Source organism: Oncorhynchus nerka, linkage group LG22 (assembly GCF_034236695.1).
Source record: "Oncorhynchus nerka isolate Pitt River linkage group LG22, Oner_Uvic_2.0, whole genome shotgun sequence".
NCBI classification, from domain to species: domain Eukaryota; kingdom Metazoa; phylum Chordata; class Actinopteri; order Salmoniformes; family Salmonidae; genus Oncorhynchus; species Oncorhynchus nerka.
Genome location: NC_088417.1, coordinates 85,334,260 through 85,351,973, shown reverse-complemented (window position 1 = coordinate 85,351,973; position 17,714 = coordinate 85,334,260). Strand labels below are relative to the sequence as shown.

General features: G+C 51.6%; 1 protein-coding gene and 1 long non-coding RNA gene across 3 annotated transcripts in view; one reads left to right on the top strand and one right to left on the bottom strand.

Moving 5' to 3' along the window:
* Positions 1-17,714, top strand: part of LOC115105899 (tetratricopeptide repeat protein 28-like) — a 238,519-nt gene that overhangs the window by 177,474 nt on the left and 43,331 nt on the right. For both annotated transcript variants that reach the window (XM_065007505.1, XM_065007504.1), the window contains exons 24-29: positions 1,964-2,086; positions 2,247-2,391; positions 3,556-3,735; positions 4,045-4,239; positions 4,332-4,681; positions 4,800-5,047. In XM_065007505.1, the coding sequence (XP_064863577.1) occupies positions 1,964-2,086; positions 2,247-2,391; positions 3,556-3,735; positions 4,045-4,239; positions 4,332-4,681; positions 4,800-5,047 (1,241 nt within the window). The remainder of the gene's footprint in view (positions 1-1,963; positions 2,087-2,246; positions 2,392-3,555; positions 3,736-4,044; positions 4,240-4,331; positions 4,682-4,799; positions 5,048-17,714) is intronic.
* LOC135563903 (uncharacterized) lies at positions 381-1,705 on the bottom strand. The gene is made up of 2 exons (XR_010460641.1): positions 1,423-1,705; positions 381-1,123 (listed from the first exon to the last, which is right to left on the bottom strand). It is a non-coding gene; the product is annotated as an uncharacterized LOC135563903 (long non-coding RNA).

The window sequence follows — 17,714 nt, the reverse complement described above, 5'->3', positions numbered from 1 at the left end:
CACCTTGCCATAAGGCAAAAGTGATAACTAAGTGTCTCGGGAACAAAACATCGATATTTTGGGTCCATGGCCAGGAAACTCCCCAGACCTTAATCCCATTGAGAACTTGTGGTCAATCCTCAAGAGACGGGTGGACAAACAAAAACCCACAAATTCTGACAAACTCCAAGCATTGATTATGCAAGAATGGGCTGCCATCAGTCAGGATGTGGCCCAGAAGTTAATTGACAGCATGCCAGGGCGGATTGCAGAGGTCTTGAAAAAGAAGGGTCAACACTGCAATTATTGACTCTTTGCATCAACTTCATGTAATTGTCAATAAAAGCCTTTGACACTTATGAAATGCTTGTAATTATACTTCAGTTTTCCATAGTAACCAAATCAAATCAAATCAAATTTATTTATATAGCCCTTCGTACATCAGCTGATATCTCAAAGTGCTGTACAGAAACCCAGCCTAAAACCCCCAAACAGCAAACAATGCAGGTGTAAAAGCACGGTGGCTAGGAAAAACTCCCTAGAAAGGCCAAAACCTAGGAAGAAACCTAGAGAGGAACCAGGCTATGTGGGGTGGCCAGTCCTCTTCTGGCTGTGCCGGGTAGAGATTATAACAGAACATGACCAAGATGTTCAAATGTTCATAAATGACCAGCATGGTCGAATAATAATAAGGCAGAACAGTTGAAACTGGAGCAGCAGCACAGTCAGGTGGACTGGGGACAGCAAGGAGTCATCATGTCAGGTAGTCCTGGGGCACGGTCCTAGGGCTCAGGTCCTCCGAGAGAGAGAAAGAAAGAGAGAATTAGAGAGAGCATATGTGGGGTGGCCAGTCCTCTTCTGGCTGTGCCGGGTGGAGATTATAACAGAACGTGGCAAAGATGTTCAAATGTTCATAAATGACCAGCATGGTTGAATAATAGTAAGGCAGAACAGTTGAAACTGGAGCAGCAGCATGGCCAGGTGGACTGGGGACAGCAAGGAGTCATCATGTCAGGTAGTCCTGGGACATGGTCCTAGGGCCCAGGCCAGTTGAAACTGGAGCAGCAGCATGGCCAGGTGGACTGGGGACAGCAAGGAGTCATCATGTCAGGTAGTCCTGGGGCATGGTCCTAGGGCTCAGGTCCTCCGAGAAAGAGAAAGAAAGAGAGAAGGAGAGAATTAGAGAACGCACACTTAGATTCACACAGGACACCGAATAGGACAGGAGAAGTACTCCAGATATAACAAACTGACCCTAGCCCCCCGACACATAAACTACTGCAGCATAAATACTGGAGGCTGAGACAGGAGGGGTCAGGAGACACTGTGGCCCCATCCGAGGACACCCCCGGACAGGGCCAAACAGGAAGGATATAACCCCACCCACTTTGCCAAAGCACAGCCCCCACACCACTAGAGGGATATCTTCAACCACCAACTTACCATCCTGAGACAAGGCCGAGTATAGCCCACAAAGATCTCCGCCACGGCACAACCCAAGGGGGGGGCGCCAACCCAGACAGGCTGACCACAACAGTGAATCAACCCACCCAGGTGACGCACCCCCCCCCCAGGGACGGCATGAGAGAGCCCCAGTAAGCCAGTGACTCATCTGACAAAAACATCTAAAGACACTGAAGCAGCAGACTTTGTGAAAATTTATATTTGTGTCATTCTCAAAACTTTTGGCCACGACTGTAGATGTGCAGAAGATGAATGTGCAAGTAGAGATACTGGGGTACAAAGGAGCAAGATAAATAAATAAATACATTATGGGGATGAGGTAGTTGGATGGACTATTTTTCAGATGGGCTATGTACAGGTGCAGTGATCTGTGAGCTGCTCTGATAGCTGGTACTTAAAGCTAGTAAGGGAGATATGAGTCTCCAGCAGGACTCTTGCCCCAGCCAGCAGCACCTTACTGTGTGTGTGTGTGTGTGTGTGTGTGTGTGTGTGTGTGTGTGTGTGTGTGTGTGTGTACCAGCAGTGAGATGGAGAATGAAGCAGGTGATCTGTTAGAACAGCAGTTTGAGGAACGACTGACCTCAGCCAGCGACCCCACTGACTGCCTACACAGTCAGGTGTCCAGAAACAACGTCTTCAGCAGGTGTGTGTTCTGCAGAGAGTTAATGTTGACTCAAATTTTAATTAAAATAAAGTGTGATATTTTATATGGAAAGTGTCATTCTGTATGTTCCTATGCAATATCTACTGGTGTAGACAGCACCAGTTGTTAAACCACAAGCATCATTTCTGTATTTCTACAGAAGTGGTCAGAGTTTGTCCAGTCTGGTCAGTTCTACAGTGTCTCCAGTGAGAGAGACCTCCTCCTCTCTACTCTGTAGACCCGCCCCCCTCACCAAACCCCCCCTACGAGCCCTTCACCACCTGCTCATTGCACCTATGGAGGAGGTAAGAGAGTGTGGGTGTGTTTAACATAATGACACTAATTTTACCATTTGATAGAGATCGAATTACATCTATCTGTCTACTCATTATTTCAACCCCTCTCTCTCTGACTCTCTCTCTCTGCCTCCCTCTCACTCTCTCTCTGCCTCCCTCTCGCTCTCTCGCTGCCTCTCTCTCTCTCTCTCTCTCTGCCTCTCTCTCTCTCTCTCTCTGCCCCCCTCTCACTCTCTCTCTGCCTCTCTCTCTCTCTCTCTCTGACTCTCTCTCTCTCTGCCCCTCTCTCTCTCGCTGCCTCCCTCTCTCTCTCTCTCTCTCTCTCTGCCTCCCTCTCTCTCTCTCGCTGCCTCTCTCTCTCTCTCTCTCTCTGCCTCCCTCTCTCTCTCTCGCTGCCTCCTCTCTCTCTCTGCCCCTCTCTCTGCCCTCTCTCTCTCTCCTCTCTCTCTCTCTCTCTGCTCTCTCTCTCTCTCTCTCTCTCTGACTCTCTCTCTCTCTCTCTCGCTGCCTCCCTCTCTCTCTCTCTCTCTCTCTGCCCCCTCTCTCTCTCTCTCTCTCTGCCTCCCTCTCTCTCTCTCTCTCTCTCTCTCTGCCTCCTCTCTCTGCCTCTCTCTCTCTCTCGCTGCCTCCCTCTCTCTCTCTCTCTCTCTCTCGCTGCCTCCCTCTCTCTCTCTCTCTCTCTCTCTCTCTCTGCTGCCTCCCTCTCTCTCTCTCTCTCTCTCTCTCTCTCTCGCTGCCTCCCTCTCTCTCTCTGACTCTCTCTCGCTGCCTCCCTCTCTCTCTCTCTCTCTCTCTCTCTCTCTCTCTGACTCTCTCTCGCTGCCTCTCTCTCTCTCTCTCTCTCTCTGACTCTCTCTCGCTGCCTCTCTCTCTCTCTCTCTCTCTCTCTCTCTGACTCTCTCTCGCTGCCTCCCTCTCTCTCTCTCTCTCTCTGACTCTCTCTCGCTGCCTCCCTCTCTCTCTCTCTCTCTCTGCCTCTCTCTCTCTCTCTCTGCCCCTCTCTCTCTCTCGCTGCCTCCCTCCCTCTCTCGCTGCCTCCCTCTCTCTCTCTCTGCCCCCCTCTCTCTCTCGCTGCCTCCCTCCCTCTCTCGCTGCCTCCCTCTCTCTCTCTCTGCCCCCCTCCCTCTCTCGCTGCCTCCCTCTCTCTCTCTCTGCCCCTCTCTCTCTCTCTAGGTGCTGATGCCTGGCAGTGGTGCAGTTGGCAGACACAGACAGTTGGTGTTGGTGTTAGAGGGAGAGCTGTACCTGGTTCCCTTCGCTCTGCTCAAAGGTAGCTCTTCTAATGAGTACCTGTATGAGAGGTTCAACCTTCTAGCTGTCCCATCTATAGGGAGCCTGGGGCCTGCAGCCAAGGTGGGTGTATAGCACACACAGACACAGACAGACAGAGAAACACACACAGACACAGACAGACAGAGAAACACACACAGACACAGACAGACAGAGAAACACACACAGACACAGACAGACAGAGAAACACACACAGAGACACTCAAATACCCCCCCCCCCCCCACACACACACACACAGAGATGCACTATACAATACAACAGCACAACCTGCACAATTCAATATACTGATGGCATACAGTATTAACCATTTTTGTCATTGACTGTGTTTGACTGGCTGATCACTTAAACACACTTCCTCCTCTCTGCCCCAGTCCCACCCTCGTCACAGAGCTCCTTTCCTCTACAGCGGTGGGGGTTCTATGACCGCAGTAGTGGGGGCTCCACGCCTGCCCTCCAGGGTGATGGAGCGTTGGCTGTGGGGGCCGCTGCCTTCTGCCCACGACGAGGCCCTCCGCCTGGGGGAACTGCTGGGTTGCCAGCCCCTCACTGGTACACAGGCCACCAAGGTATAAAAACAAAAGTGTGTGTGTGTTTTGCTCCCACTGTGACTTATTGAGACGCACAATCAGACAACATTCTCCTCACTTCTCTTCTCTAGGAGCGTGTGCTAGCAGCCATGAGCCAGGCAGAGTGTGTTCACTTTGCTACTCATGTCTCCTGGAAGCTGGCGGCCCTGGTTCTCTCCCCCAGCCAGGATCCAGGGGTGGGCTCAGAAACACGGACCAAGGAGAGTGCACCATGTGGGGGATCACTTTTACGCGAGAGTGGGGATGTGGGAGCAAGTACTGAGCTACGGGAGGAGAGGAGTGAAGACGGAGGAAGTGTGTGTGACACAGAGAGTGTGTGTGACGCAGAGAGTGTGTGTGACAGTCCACCGCTACAGGACTTTCTGCTCACTGCGGCCGACATACTGGACCTGAGACTGCCTGTGAAACTGGTGGTTCTGGGGTAAGACACATACACACACACACACACACACACACACGCTAAATGTTCAATCAAGCAGTTTTAGTTTGTTTAAAACTGTATGTCTAAGTTTATTATCTTGTTATCTCTCCTCTCTCAGGTCGTACCAGGAGTGTGTCAGCAGAGTGACCTCAGACGGTGTGGTGGGGCTGTCCCGTGCCTTCCTGACAGCGGGGGTGCAGTGTGTGTGTGTGTCGCTGTGGCCCGTTCCCATGGCAGCATCCAAGGTGTTCACGCACAGCTTCTACACGGCACTACTGAACGGGACCAAGGCCAGTGCAGCTCTCTCTGAGGCCATGAAGACTCTACAGAGCAGCACACATTTCTCACACCCGTCTAACTGGGCGGGTTAGTACACACACACACACCCGTCTAACTGGGCGAGTTAGTACACACACACACACCCGTCTAACTGGGCGGGTTAGTACACACACACACACCCGTCTAACTGGGCGGGTTAGTACACACACACACACACCTGTCTAACTGGGCGGGTTAGTACACACACACACACACACCCGTTTAACTGGGCGGGTTAGTACACACACACACCCGTCTAACTGGGCGGGTTAGTACACACACACACACACCCGTCTAACTGGGCGGGTTAGTACACACAACCACCCGTCTAACTGGGCGGGTTAGTACACACACAACCACCCGTCTAACTGGGCGGGTTAGTACACACACACACCCGTCTAACTGGGCGGGTTAGTACACACACACACCCGTCTAACTGGGCGGGTTAGTACACACACACACCCGTCTAACTGGGCGGGTTAGTACACACAACCACCCGTCTAACTGGGCGGGTTAGTACACACACACACCCGTCTAACTGGGCGGGTTAGTACACACACACACACACACTTCTAACTGGGCGGGTTAGTACACACACACACATTTCTAACTGGGCGGGTTAGTACACACACACACACACTTCTAACTGGGCGGGTTAGTACACACACACACACACGTCTAACTGGGCGGGTTAGTACACACACACCCGTCTAACTGGGCGGGTTAGTACACACACACCCGTCTAACTGGGCGGGTTAGTACACACACACACTTCTAACTGGGCGGGTTAGTACACACACACACCCTTTTAACTGGGCGGGTTAGTACACACACACACCCTTTTAACTGGGCGGGTTAGTACACACACACACACCCGTCTAACTGGGCGGGTTAGTACACACACACCCGTCTAACTGGGCGGGTTAGTACACACACACACTTCTAACTGGGCGGGTTAGTACACACACACACCCTTTTAACTGGGCGGGTTAGTACACACACACACCCTTTTAACTGGGCGGGTTAGTACACACACACACACCCGTCTAACTGGGCGGGTTAGTACACACACTTCTAACTGGGCGGGTTAGTACACACACACACACACACACTTCTAACTGCGCAGGTTAGTACACACACTTCTAACTGGGCGGGTTAGTACACACACACACACACTTCTAACTGGGCGGGTTAGTACACACACACACACACACACTTCTAACTGGGCGGGTTAGTACACACACACACACTTCTAACTGGGCAGGTTAGTACACACACACACACACTTCTAACTGGGCGGGTTAGTACACACACCCGTCTAACTGGGCGGGTTAGTACACACACACACACACGTCTAACTGGGCGGGTTAGTACATACACACACACACACTTCTAACTGGGCGGGTTAGTACACACACACACACACTTCTAACTGGGCGGGTTAGTACACACACACACATTTCTAACTGGGCGGGTTAGTACACACACACACACTTCTAACTGGGCGGGTTAGTACACACACACACATTTCTAACTGGGCGGGTTAGTACACACACACACACACATCTAACTGGGCGGGTTAGTACACACACACACACATCTAACTGGGCAGGTTAGTACACACACACACACACACACTTCTAACTGGGCGGGTAAGTACACACACACACACACTTCTAACTGGGCAGGTTAGTACACACACACACACACTTCTAACTGGGCAGGTTAGTACACACACACTTCTAACTGGGCGGGTTAGTACACACACACACCCTTCTAACTGGGCGGGTTAGTACACACACCCGTCTAACTGGGCGGGTTAGTACACACACACACACCCGTCTAACTGGGCGGGTTAGTACACACACACACACACTTCTAACTGGGCGGGTTAGTACACACACACACCCTTCTAACTGGGCGGGTTAGTATACACACACACACCCGTCTAACTGGGCGGGTTAGTACACACACCCTTCTAACTGGTCGGGTTAGTACACACACCCTTCTAACTGGGCGGGTTAGTACACACACCCTTCTAACTGGGCGGGTTAGGACACACACACACACCCGTCTAACTGGGCGGGTTAGTACACACACACACACTTCTAACTGCGCAGGTTAGTACACACACACACACACACTTCTAACTGGGCGGGTTAGTACACACACACACACACTTCTAACTGGGCGGGTTAGTACACACACACACATTTCTAACTGGGCGGGTTAGTACACACACACACACACTTCTAACTGGGCAGGTTAGTACACACACACACACACGTCTAACTGGGCGGGTTAGTACACACACACCCGTCTAACTGGGCGGGTTAGTACACACACACCCGTCTAACTGGGCGGGTTAGTACACACACACACACCCGTCTAATTGGGCGGGTTAGTACACACACACACACACACACTTCTAACTGCGCAGGTTAGTACACACACACACACACTTCTAACTGGGCGGGTTAGTACACACACACACACACTTCTAACTGGGCGGATTAGTACACACACACACACACTTCTAACTGGGCGGGTTAGTACACACACACACATTTCTAACTGGGCGGGTTAGTACACACACACACACTTCTAACTGGGCGGGTTAGTACACACACACACATTTCTAACTGGGCGGGTTAGTACACACACACATCTAACTGGGCGGGTTAGTACACACACACACACACATCTAACTGGGCAGGTTAGTACACACACACACACACACACACTTCTAACTGGGCGGGTTAGTACACACACCCGTCTAACTGGGCGGGTTAGTACACACACACACACCCGTCTAACTGGGCGGGTTAGTACACACACACACACACTTCTAACTGGGCGGGTTAGTACACACACACACCCTTCTAACTGGGCAGGTTAGTACACACACACACCCTTCTAACTGGGCGGGTTAGTATACACACACACACCCGTCTAACTGGGCGGGTTAGTACACACACCCTTCTAACTGGTCGGGTTAGTACACACACCCTTCTAACTGGGCGGGTTAGTACACACACCCTTCTAACTGGGCGGGTTAGGACACACACACACACCCGTCTAACTGGGCGGGTTAGTACACACACACACACTTCTAACTGCGCAGGTTAGTACACACACACACACACTTCTAACTGGGCGGGTTAGTACACACACACACACACTTCTAACTGGGCGGGTTAGTACACACACACACATTTCTAACTGGGCGGGTTAGTACACACACACACACACACTTCTAACTGGGCAGGTTAGTACACACACACACACACGTCTAACTGGGCAGGTTAGTACACACACACACACACGTCTAACTGGGCGGGTTAGTACACACACACCCGTCTAACTGGGCGGGTTAGTACACACACACACACCCGTCTAACTGGGCGGGTTAGTACACACACACACACACTTCTAACTGGGCGGGTTAGTACACACACACACACACACACTTCTAACTGCGCAGGTTAGTACACACACACACACACTTCTAACTGGGCGGGTTAGTACACACACACACACACTTCTAACTGGGCGGGTTAGTACACACACACACACACTTCTAACTGGGCGGGTTAGTACACACACACACATTTCTAACTGGGCGGGTTAGTACACACACACACACTTCTAACTGGGCGGGTTAGTACACACACACACATTTCTAACTGGGCGGGTTAGTACACACACACACACATCTAACTGGGCGGGTTAGTACACACACACACACATCTAACTGGGCAGGTTAGTACACACACACACACACACACTTCTAACTGGGCGGGTTAGTACACACACACACACACTTCTAACTGGGCAGGTTAGTACACACACACACACACTTCTAACTGGGCAGGTTAGTACACACACACACACACTTCTAACTGGGCAGGTTAGTACACACACACTTCTAACTGGGCGGGTTAGTACACACACACACCCTTCTAACTGGGCGGGTTAGTACACACACCCGTCTAACTGGGCGGGTTAGTACACACACACACACCCGTCTAACTGGGCGGGTTAGTACACACACACACACACTTCTAACTGGGCGGGTGAGTACACACACACACCCTTCTAACTGGGCAGGTTAGTACACACACACACCCTTCTAACTGGGCGGGTTAGTATACACACACACACCCGTCTAACTGGGCGGGTTAGTACACACACCCTTCTAACTGGTCGGGTTAGTACACACACCCTTCTAACTGGGCGGGTTAGTACACACACCCTTCTAACTGGGCGGGTTAGGACACACACACACACCCGTCTAACTGGGCGGGTTAGTACACACACACACACTTCTAACTGGGCGGGTTAGTACACACACACACACCCTTCTAACTGGGCGGGTTAGTACACACACACACACACCCTTCTAACTGGGCGGGTTAGTACACACACACACACCCGTCTAACTGGGCGGGTTAGTACACACACACACCCGTCTAACTGGGCGGGTTAGTACACACACACACACACTTCTAACTGGGCAGGTTAGTACACACACCCGTCTAAATGGGCGGGTTAGTACACACACACACGTCTAACTGGGCGGGTTAGTACACACACACACACACACACACCCTTCTAACTGGGCGGGTTAGTACACACACACACATTTCTAACTCGGCGGGTTAGTACACACACACACACATCTAACTGGGCGGGTTAGTACACACACACACACACTTCTAACTGGGCAGGTTAGTACAGACACACACATTTCTAACTGGGCAGGTTAGTACACACACACACACTTCTAACTGGGCGGGTTAGTACACACACACACACCCTTCTAACTGGGCGGGTTAGTACACACACCCGTCTAACTGGGCGGGTTAGTACACACACACACACCCGTCTAACTGGGCGGGTTAGTACACACACACACACCCTTCTAACTGGGCGGGTTAGTACACACACCCTTCTAACTGGGCGGGTTAGGACACACACACACACCCGTCTAACTTGGCGGGTTAGTACACACACACACACTTCTAACTGGGCGGGTTAGTACACACACCCGTCTAACTGGACAGGTTAGTACACACACACACCCTTCTAACTGGGCGGGTTAGTACACACACACACACCCTTCTAACTGGGCGGGTTAGTACACACACACACCCTTCTAACTGGGCAGGTTAGTACACACACACACCCTTCTAACTGGGCGGGTTAGTACACACACACACCCTTCTAACTGGGCGGGTTAGTACACACACACACCCTTCTAACTGGCCGGGTTAGTACACACACACACACCGGTCTAACTGGGCGGGTTAGTACACACACACACACACACACACACACACTTCTAACTGGGCAGGTTAGTACACACACACACACACTTCTAACTGCGCAGGTTAGTACACACACACACACACTTCTAACTGCGCAGGTTAGTACACACACACACACACTTCTAACTGGGCGGGTTAGTACACACACACACACACTTCTAACTGGGCGGGTTAGTACACACACACACATTTCTAACTGGGCGGGTTAGTACACACACACACACATCTAACTGGGCAGGTTAGTACACACACACACACACACACACACTTCTAACTGGGCGGGTTAGTACACACACACACACACTTCTAACTGGGCAGGTTAGTACACACACACTTCTAACTGGGCGGGTTAGTACACACACACACCCTTCTAACTGGGCGGGTTAGTACACACACCCGTCTAACTGGGCGGGTTAGTACACACACCCGTCTAACTGGGCGGGTTAGTACACACACACACACCCGTCTAACTGGGCGGGTTAGTACACACACACACACACTTCTAACTGGGCGGGTTAGTACACACACACTTCTAACTGGGCGGGTTAGTACACACACCCGTCTAACTGGGCGGGTTAGTACACACACACACACACCCGTCTAACTGGGCGGGTTAGTACACACACACACACCCGTCTAACTGGGCGGGTTAGTACACACACAAACACCCGTCTAACTGGGCGGGTTAGTACACACACAAACACCCGTCTAACTGGGCGGGTTAGTACACACACACACTTCTAACTGGGCAGGTTAGTACACACACACACACACGTCTAACTGGGCGGGTTAGTACACACACCCGTCTAACTGGGCAGGTTAGTACACACACACACACCCGTCTAACTGGGCGGGTTAGTACACACACACACACACCCGTCTAACTGGGCGGGTTAGTACACACACACACACCCGTCTAACTGGGCGGGTTAGTACACACACACACACACTTCTAACTGGGCAGGTTAGTACACACACCCGTCTAAATGGGCGGGTTAGTACACACACACACACCCGTCTAACTGGACGGGTTAGTACACACACACACACTTCTAACTGGGCGGGTCAGTACACACACCCGTCTAACTGGGCGGGTTAGTACACACACACACACACGTCTAACTGGGCGGGTTAGTACACACACACACTTCTAACTGGGCGGGTTAGTACACACACACACTTCTACCTGGGCGGGTTAGTACACACACACCCGTCTAACTGGGCGGGTTAGTACACACACACACTTCTAACTGGGCGGGTTAGTACACACACACACCCTTCTAACTGGGCGGGTTAGTACACACACACACCCGTCTAACTGGGCGGGTTAGTACACACACCCTTCTAACTGGGCAGGTTAGTACACACACACACACCCGTCTAACTGGGCGGGTTAGTACACACACACACACACACTTCTAACTGGGCGGGTTAGTACACACACACACACACCCGTCTAACTGGGCGGGTTAGTACACACACACACACCCGTCTAACTGGGCGGGTTAGTACACACACACACACACTTCTAACTGGGCAGGTTAGTACACACACCCGTCTAAATGGGCGGGTTAGTACACACACACACACCCGTCTAACTGGACGGGTTAGTACACACACACACACTTCTAACTGGGCGGGTCAGTACACACACCCGTCTAACTGGGCGGGTTAGTACACACACACACACACGTCTAACTGGGCGGGTTAGTACACACACACACTTCTAACTGGGCGGGTTAGTACACACACACACTTCTACCTGGGCGGGTTAGTACACACACACCCGTCTAACTGGGCGGGTTAGTACACACACACACTTCTAACTGGGCGGGTTAGTACACACACACACCCTTCTAACTGGGCGGGTTAGTACACACACACACACCCGTCTAACTGGGCGGGTTAGTACACACACCCTTCTAACTGGGCAGGTTAGTACACACACACACACCCGTCTAACTGGGCGGGTTAGTACACACACACACACACACTTCTAACTGCGCAGGTTAGTACACACACACACACACTTCTAACTGGGCGGGTTAGTACACACACACACACACTTCTAACTGGGCGGGTTAGTACACACACACACATTTCTAACTGGGCGGGTTAGTACACACACACACACACTTCTAACTGGGCAGGTTAGTACACACACACACACACGTCTAACTGGGCGGGTTAGTACACACACACCCGTCTAACTGGGCGGGTTAGTACACACACACCCGTCTAACTGGGCGGGTTAGTACACACACACACACCCGTCTAACTGGGCGGGTTAGTACACACACACACACACTTCTAACTGGGCGGGTTAGTACACACACACACACACACACTTCTAACTGCGCAGGTTAGTACACACACACACACACTTCTAACTGGGCGGGTTAGTACACACACACACACTTCTAACTGGGCGGGTTAGTACACACACACACATTTCTAACTGGGCGGGTTAGTACACACACACACACTTCTAACTGGGCGGGTTAGTACACACACACACATTTCTAACTGGGCGGGTTAGTACACACACACACACATCTAACTGGGCGGGTTAGTACACACACACACACATCTAACTGGGCGGGTTAGTACACACACACACACATCTAACTGGGCAGGTTAGTACACACACACACACACACACTTCTAACTGGGCGGGTTAGTACACACACACACACACTTCTAACTGGGCAGGTTAGTACACACACACACACACTTCTAACTGGGCAGGTTAGTACACACACACTTCTAACTGGGCGGGTTAGTACACACACACACCCTTCTAACTGGGCGGGTTAGTACACACACCCGTCTAACTGGGCGGGTTAGTACACACACACACACCCGTCTAACTGGGCGGGTTAGTACACACACACACACACTTCTAACTGGGCGGGTTAGTACACACACACACCCTTCTAACTGGGCAGGTTAGTACACACACACACCCTTCTAACTGGGCGGGTTAGTATACACACACACACCCGTCTAACTGGGCGGGTTAGTACACACACCCTTCTAACTGGTCGGGTTAGTACACACACCCTTCTAACTGGGCGGGTTAGTACACACACCCTTCTAACTGGGCGGGTTAGGACACACACACACACCCGTCTAACTGGGCGGGTTAGTACACACACACACACTTCTAACTGGGCGGGTTAGTACACACACACACACCCTTCTAACTGGGCGGGTTAGTACACACACACACACACCCTTCTAACTGGGCGGGTTAGTACACACACACACACCCGTCTAACTGGGCGGGTTAGTACACACACACACCGGTCTAACTGGGCGGGTTAGTACACACACACACACACACTTCTAACTGGGCAGGTTAGTACACACACCCGTCTAAATGGGCGGGTTAGTACACACACACACACACACACCCTTCTAACTGGGCGGGTTAGTACACACACACACATTTCTAACTGGGCGGGTTAGTACACACACACACACATCTAACTGGGCGGGTTAGTACACACACACACACACTTCTAACTGGGCAGGTTAGTACAGACACACACATTTCTAACTGGGCAGGTTAGTACACACACACACACTTCTAACTGGGCGGGTTAGTACACACACACACACCCTTCTAACTGGGCGGGTTAGTACACACACCCGTCTAACTGGGCGGGTTAGTACACACACACACACCCGTCTAACTTGGCGGGTTAGTACACACACACACCCGTCTAACTGGGCGGGTTAGTACACACACACACACCCGTCTAACTTGGCGGGTTAGTACACACACACACACTTCTAACTGGGCGGGTTAGTACACACACCCGTCTAACTGGACAGGTTAGTACACACACACACCCTTCTAACTGGGCGGGTTAGTACACACACACACACCCTTCTAACTGGGCGGGTTAGTACACACACACACCCTTCTAACTGGGCAGGTTAGTACACACACACACCCTTCTAACTGGGCGGGTTAGTACACACACACACCCTTCTAACTGGGCTGGTTAGTACACACACACACCCTTCTAACTGGCCGGGTTAGTACACACACACACACCGGTCTAACTGGGCGGGTTAGTACACACACACACACACACACACACACACTTCTAACTGGGCAGGTTAGTACACACACACACACACACACACACTACTAACTGGGCGGATTAGTACACACACCCTTCTAACTGGGCGGGTTAGTACACACACACACACACCCGTCTAACTGGGTGGGTTAGTACACACACACACCCGTCTAACTGGGTGGGTTAGTACACACACACACACTTCTAACTGGGCGGGTTAGTACACACACATACCCTTCTACCTGGGCATGTTAGTACACACACATACACTTCTAACTGGGCGGGTTAGTACACACACCCTTCTAACTGGGCGTGTTAGTACACACACACACCCTTCTAACTGGGCAGGTTAGTACACACACACACCCTTCTAACTGGGCGGGTTAGTACACACACACCCTTCTAACTGGGCGGGTTAGTACACACACACACACCCTTCTAACTGGGCGGGTTAGTACACACACACACACCCTTCTAACTGGGCGGGTTAGTACACACACCCTTCTAACTTGGCGGGTTAGTACACACACACCCTTCTAACTGGACAGGTTAGTACACACACACACACCCGTCTAACTGGGCGGGTTAGTACACACACACACACCCGTCTAACTGGGCGGGTTAGTACACACACACACACACACACTTCTAACTGGGCAGGTTAGTACACACACCCGTCTAAATGGGCGGGTTAGTACACACACACACCCGTCTAACTGGACGGGTTAGTACACACACACACACTTCTAACTGGGCGGGTCAGTACACACACCCGTCTAACTGGGCGGGTTAGTACACACACACACACACGTCTAACTGGGCGGGTTAGTACACACACACACTTCTAACTGGGCGGGTTAGTACACACACACACTTCTACCTGGGCGGGTTAGTACACACACACCCGTCTAACTGGGCGGGTTAGTACACACACACACTTCTAACTGGGCGGGTTAGTACACACACACACCCTTCTAACTGGGCGGGTTAGTACACACACACACACCCGTCTAACTGGGCGGGTTAGTACACACACCCTTCTAACTGGGCAGGTTAGTACACACACACACACCCGTCTAACTGGGCGGGTTAGTACACACACACACTTCTAACTGCGCAGGTTAGTACACACACACACACACTTCTAACTGGGCGGGTTAGTACACACACACACACACACACTTCTAACTGGGCGGGTTAGTACACACACACACATTTCTAACTGGGCGGGTTAGTACACACACACACACTTCTAACTGGGCAGGTTAGTACACACACACACACACGTCTAACTGGGCGGGTTAGTACACACACACCCGTCTAACTGGGCGGGTTAGTACACACACACACACCCGTCTAACTGGGCGGGTTAGTACACACACACACACACTTCTAACTGGGCGGGTTAGTACACACACACACACTTCTAACTGCGCAGGTTAGTACACACACACACACACTTCTAACTGGGCGGGTTAGTACACACACACACACACTTCTAACTGGGCGGGTTAGTACACACACACACACACGTCTAACTGGGCGGGTTAGTACACACACACCCGTCTAACTGGGCGGGTTAGTACACACACACACACCCGTCTAACTGGGCGGGTTAGTACACACACACACACACTTCTAACTGGGCGGGTTAGTACACACACACACACACACACTTCTAACTGCGCAGGTTAGTACACACACACACACACTTCTAACTGGGCGGGTTAGTACACACACACACACACTTCTAACTGGGCGGGTTAGTACACACACACACTTCTAACTGGGCGGGTTAGTACACACACACACTTCTACCTGGGCGGGTTAGTACACACACACCCGTCTAACTGGGCGGGTTAGTACACACACACACTTCTAACTGGGCGGGTTAGTACACACACACACCCTTCTAACTGGGCGGGTTAGTACACACACACACCCGTCTAACTGGGCGGGTTAGTACACACACCCTTCTAACTGGGCAGGTTAGTACACACACACACACCCGTCTAACTGGGCGGGTTAGTACACACACACACACACACTTCTAACTGGGCGGGTTAGTACACACACACACACACCCGTCTAACTGGGCGGGTTAGTACACACACACACACCCGTCTAACTGGGCGGGTTAGTACACACACACACACACTTCTAACTGGGCAGGTTAGTACACACACCCGTCTAAATGGGCGGGTTAGTACACACACACACACCCGTCTAACTGGACGGGTTAGTACACACACACACACTTCTAACTGGGCGGGTCAGTACACACACCCGTCTAACTGGGCGGGTTAGTACACACACACACACACGTCTAACTGGGCGGGTTAGTACACACACACACACTTCTAACTGGGCGGGTTAGTACACACACACACTTCTACCTGGGCGGGTTAGTACACACACACCCGTCTAACTGGGCGGGTTAGTACACACACACACTTCTAACTGGGCGGGTTAGTACACACACACACCCTTCTAACTGGGCGGGTTAGTACACACACACACACCCGTCTAACTGGGCGGGTTAGTACACACACCCTTCTGACTGGGCAGGTTAGTACACACACACACACCCGTCTAACTGGGCGGGTTAGTACACACACACACACACACTTCTAACTGCGCAGGTTAGTACACACACACACACACTTCTAACTGGGCGGGTTAGTACACACACACACACACTTCTAACTGGGTGGGTTAGTACACACACACACATTTCTAACTGGGCGGGTTAGTACACACACACTTCTAACTGGGCAGGTTAGTACACACACACACACACGTCTAACTGGGCGGGTTAGTACACACACACCCGTCTAACTGGGCGGGTTAGTACACACACACCCGTCTAACTGGGCGGGTTAGTACACACACACACACCCGTCTAACTGGGCGGGTTAGTACACACACACACACACTTCTAACTGGGCGGGTTAGTACACACACACACACACACACTTCTAACTGCGCAGGTTAGTACACACACACACACACTTCTAACTGGGCGGGTTAGTACACACACACACACACTTCTAACTGGGCGGGTTAGTACACACACACACACACTTCTAACTGGGCGGGTTAGTACACACACACACACATCTAACTGGGCGGGTTAGTACACACACACACACATCTAACTGGGCGGGTTAGTACACACACACACACATCTAACTGGGCAGGTTAGTACACACACACACACACACACTTCTAACTGGGCAGGTTAGTACACACACACACACACTTCTAACTGGGCAGGTTAGTACACACACA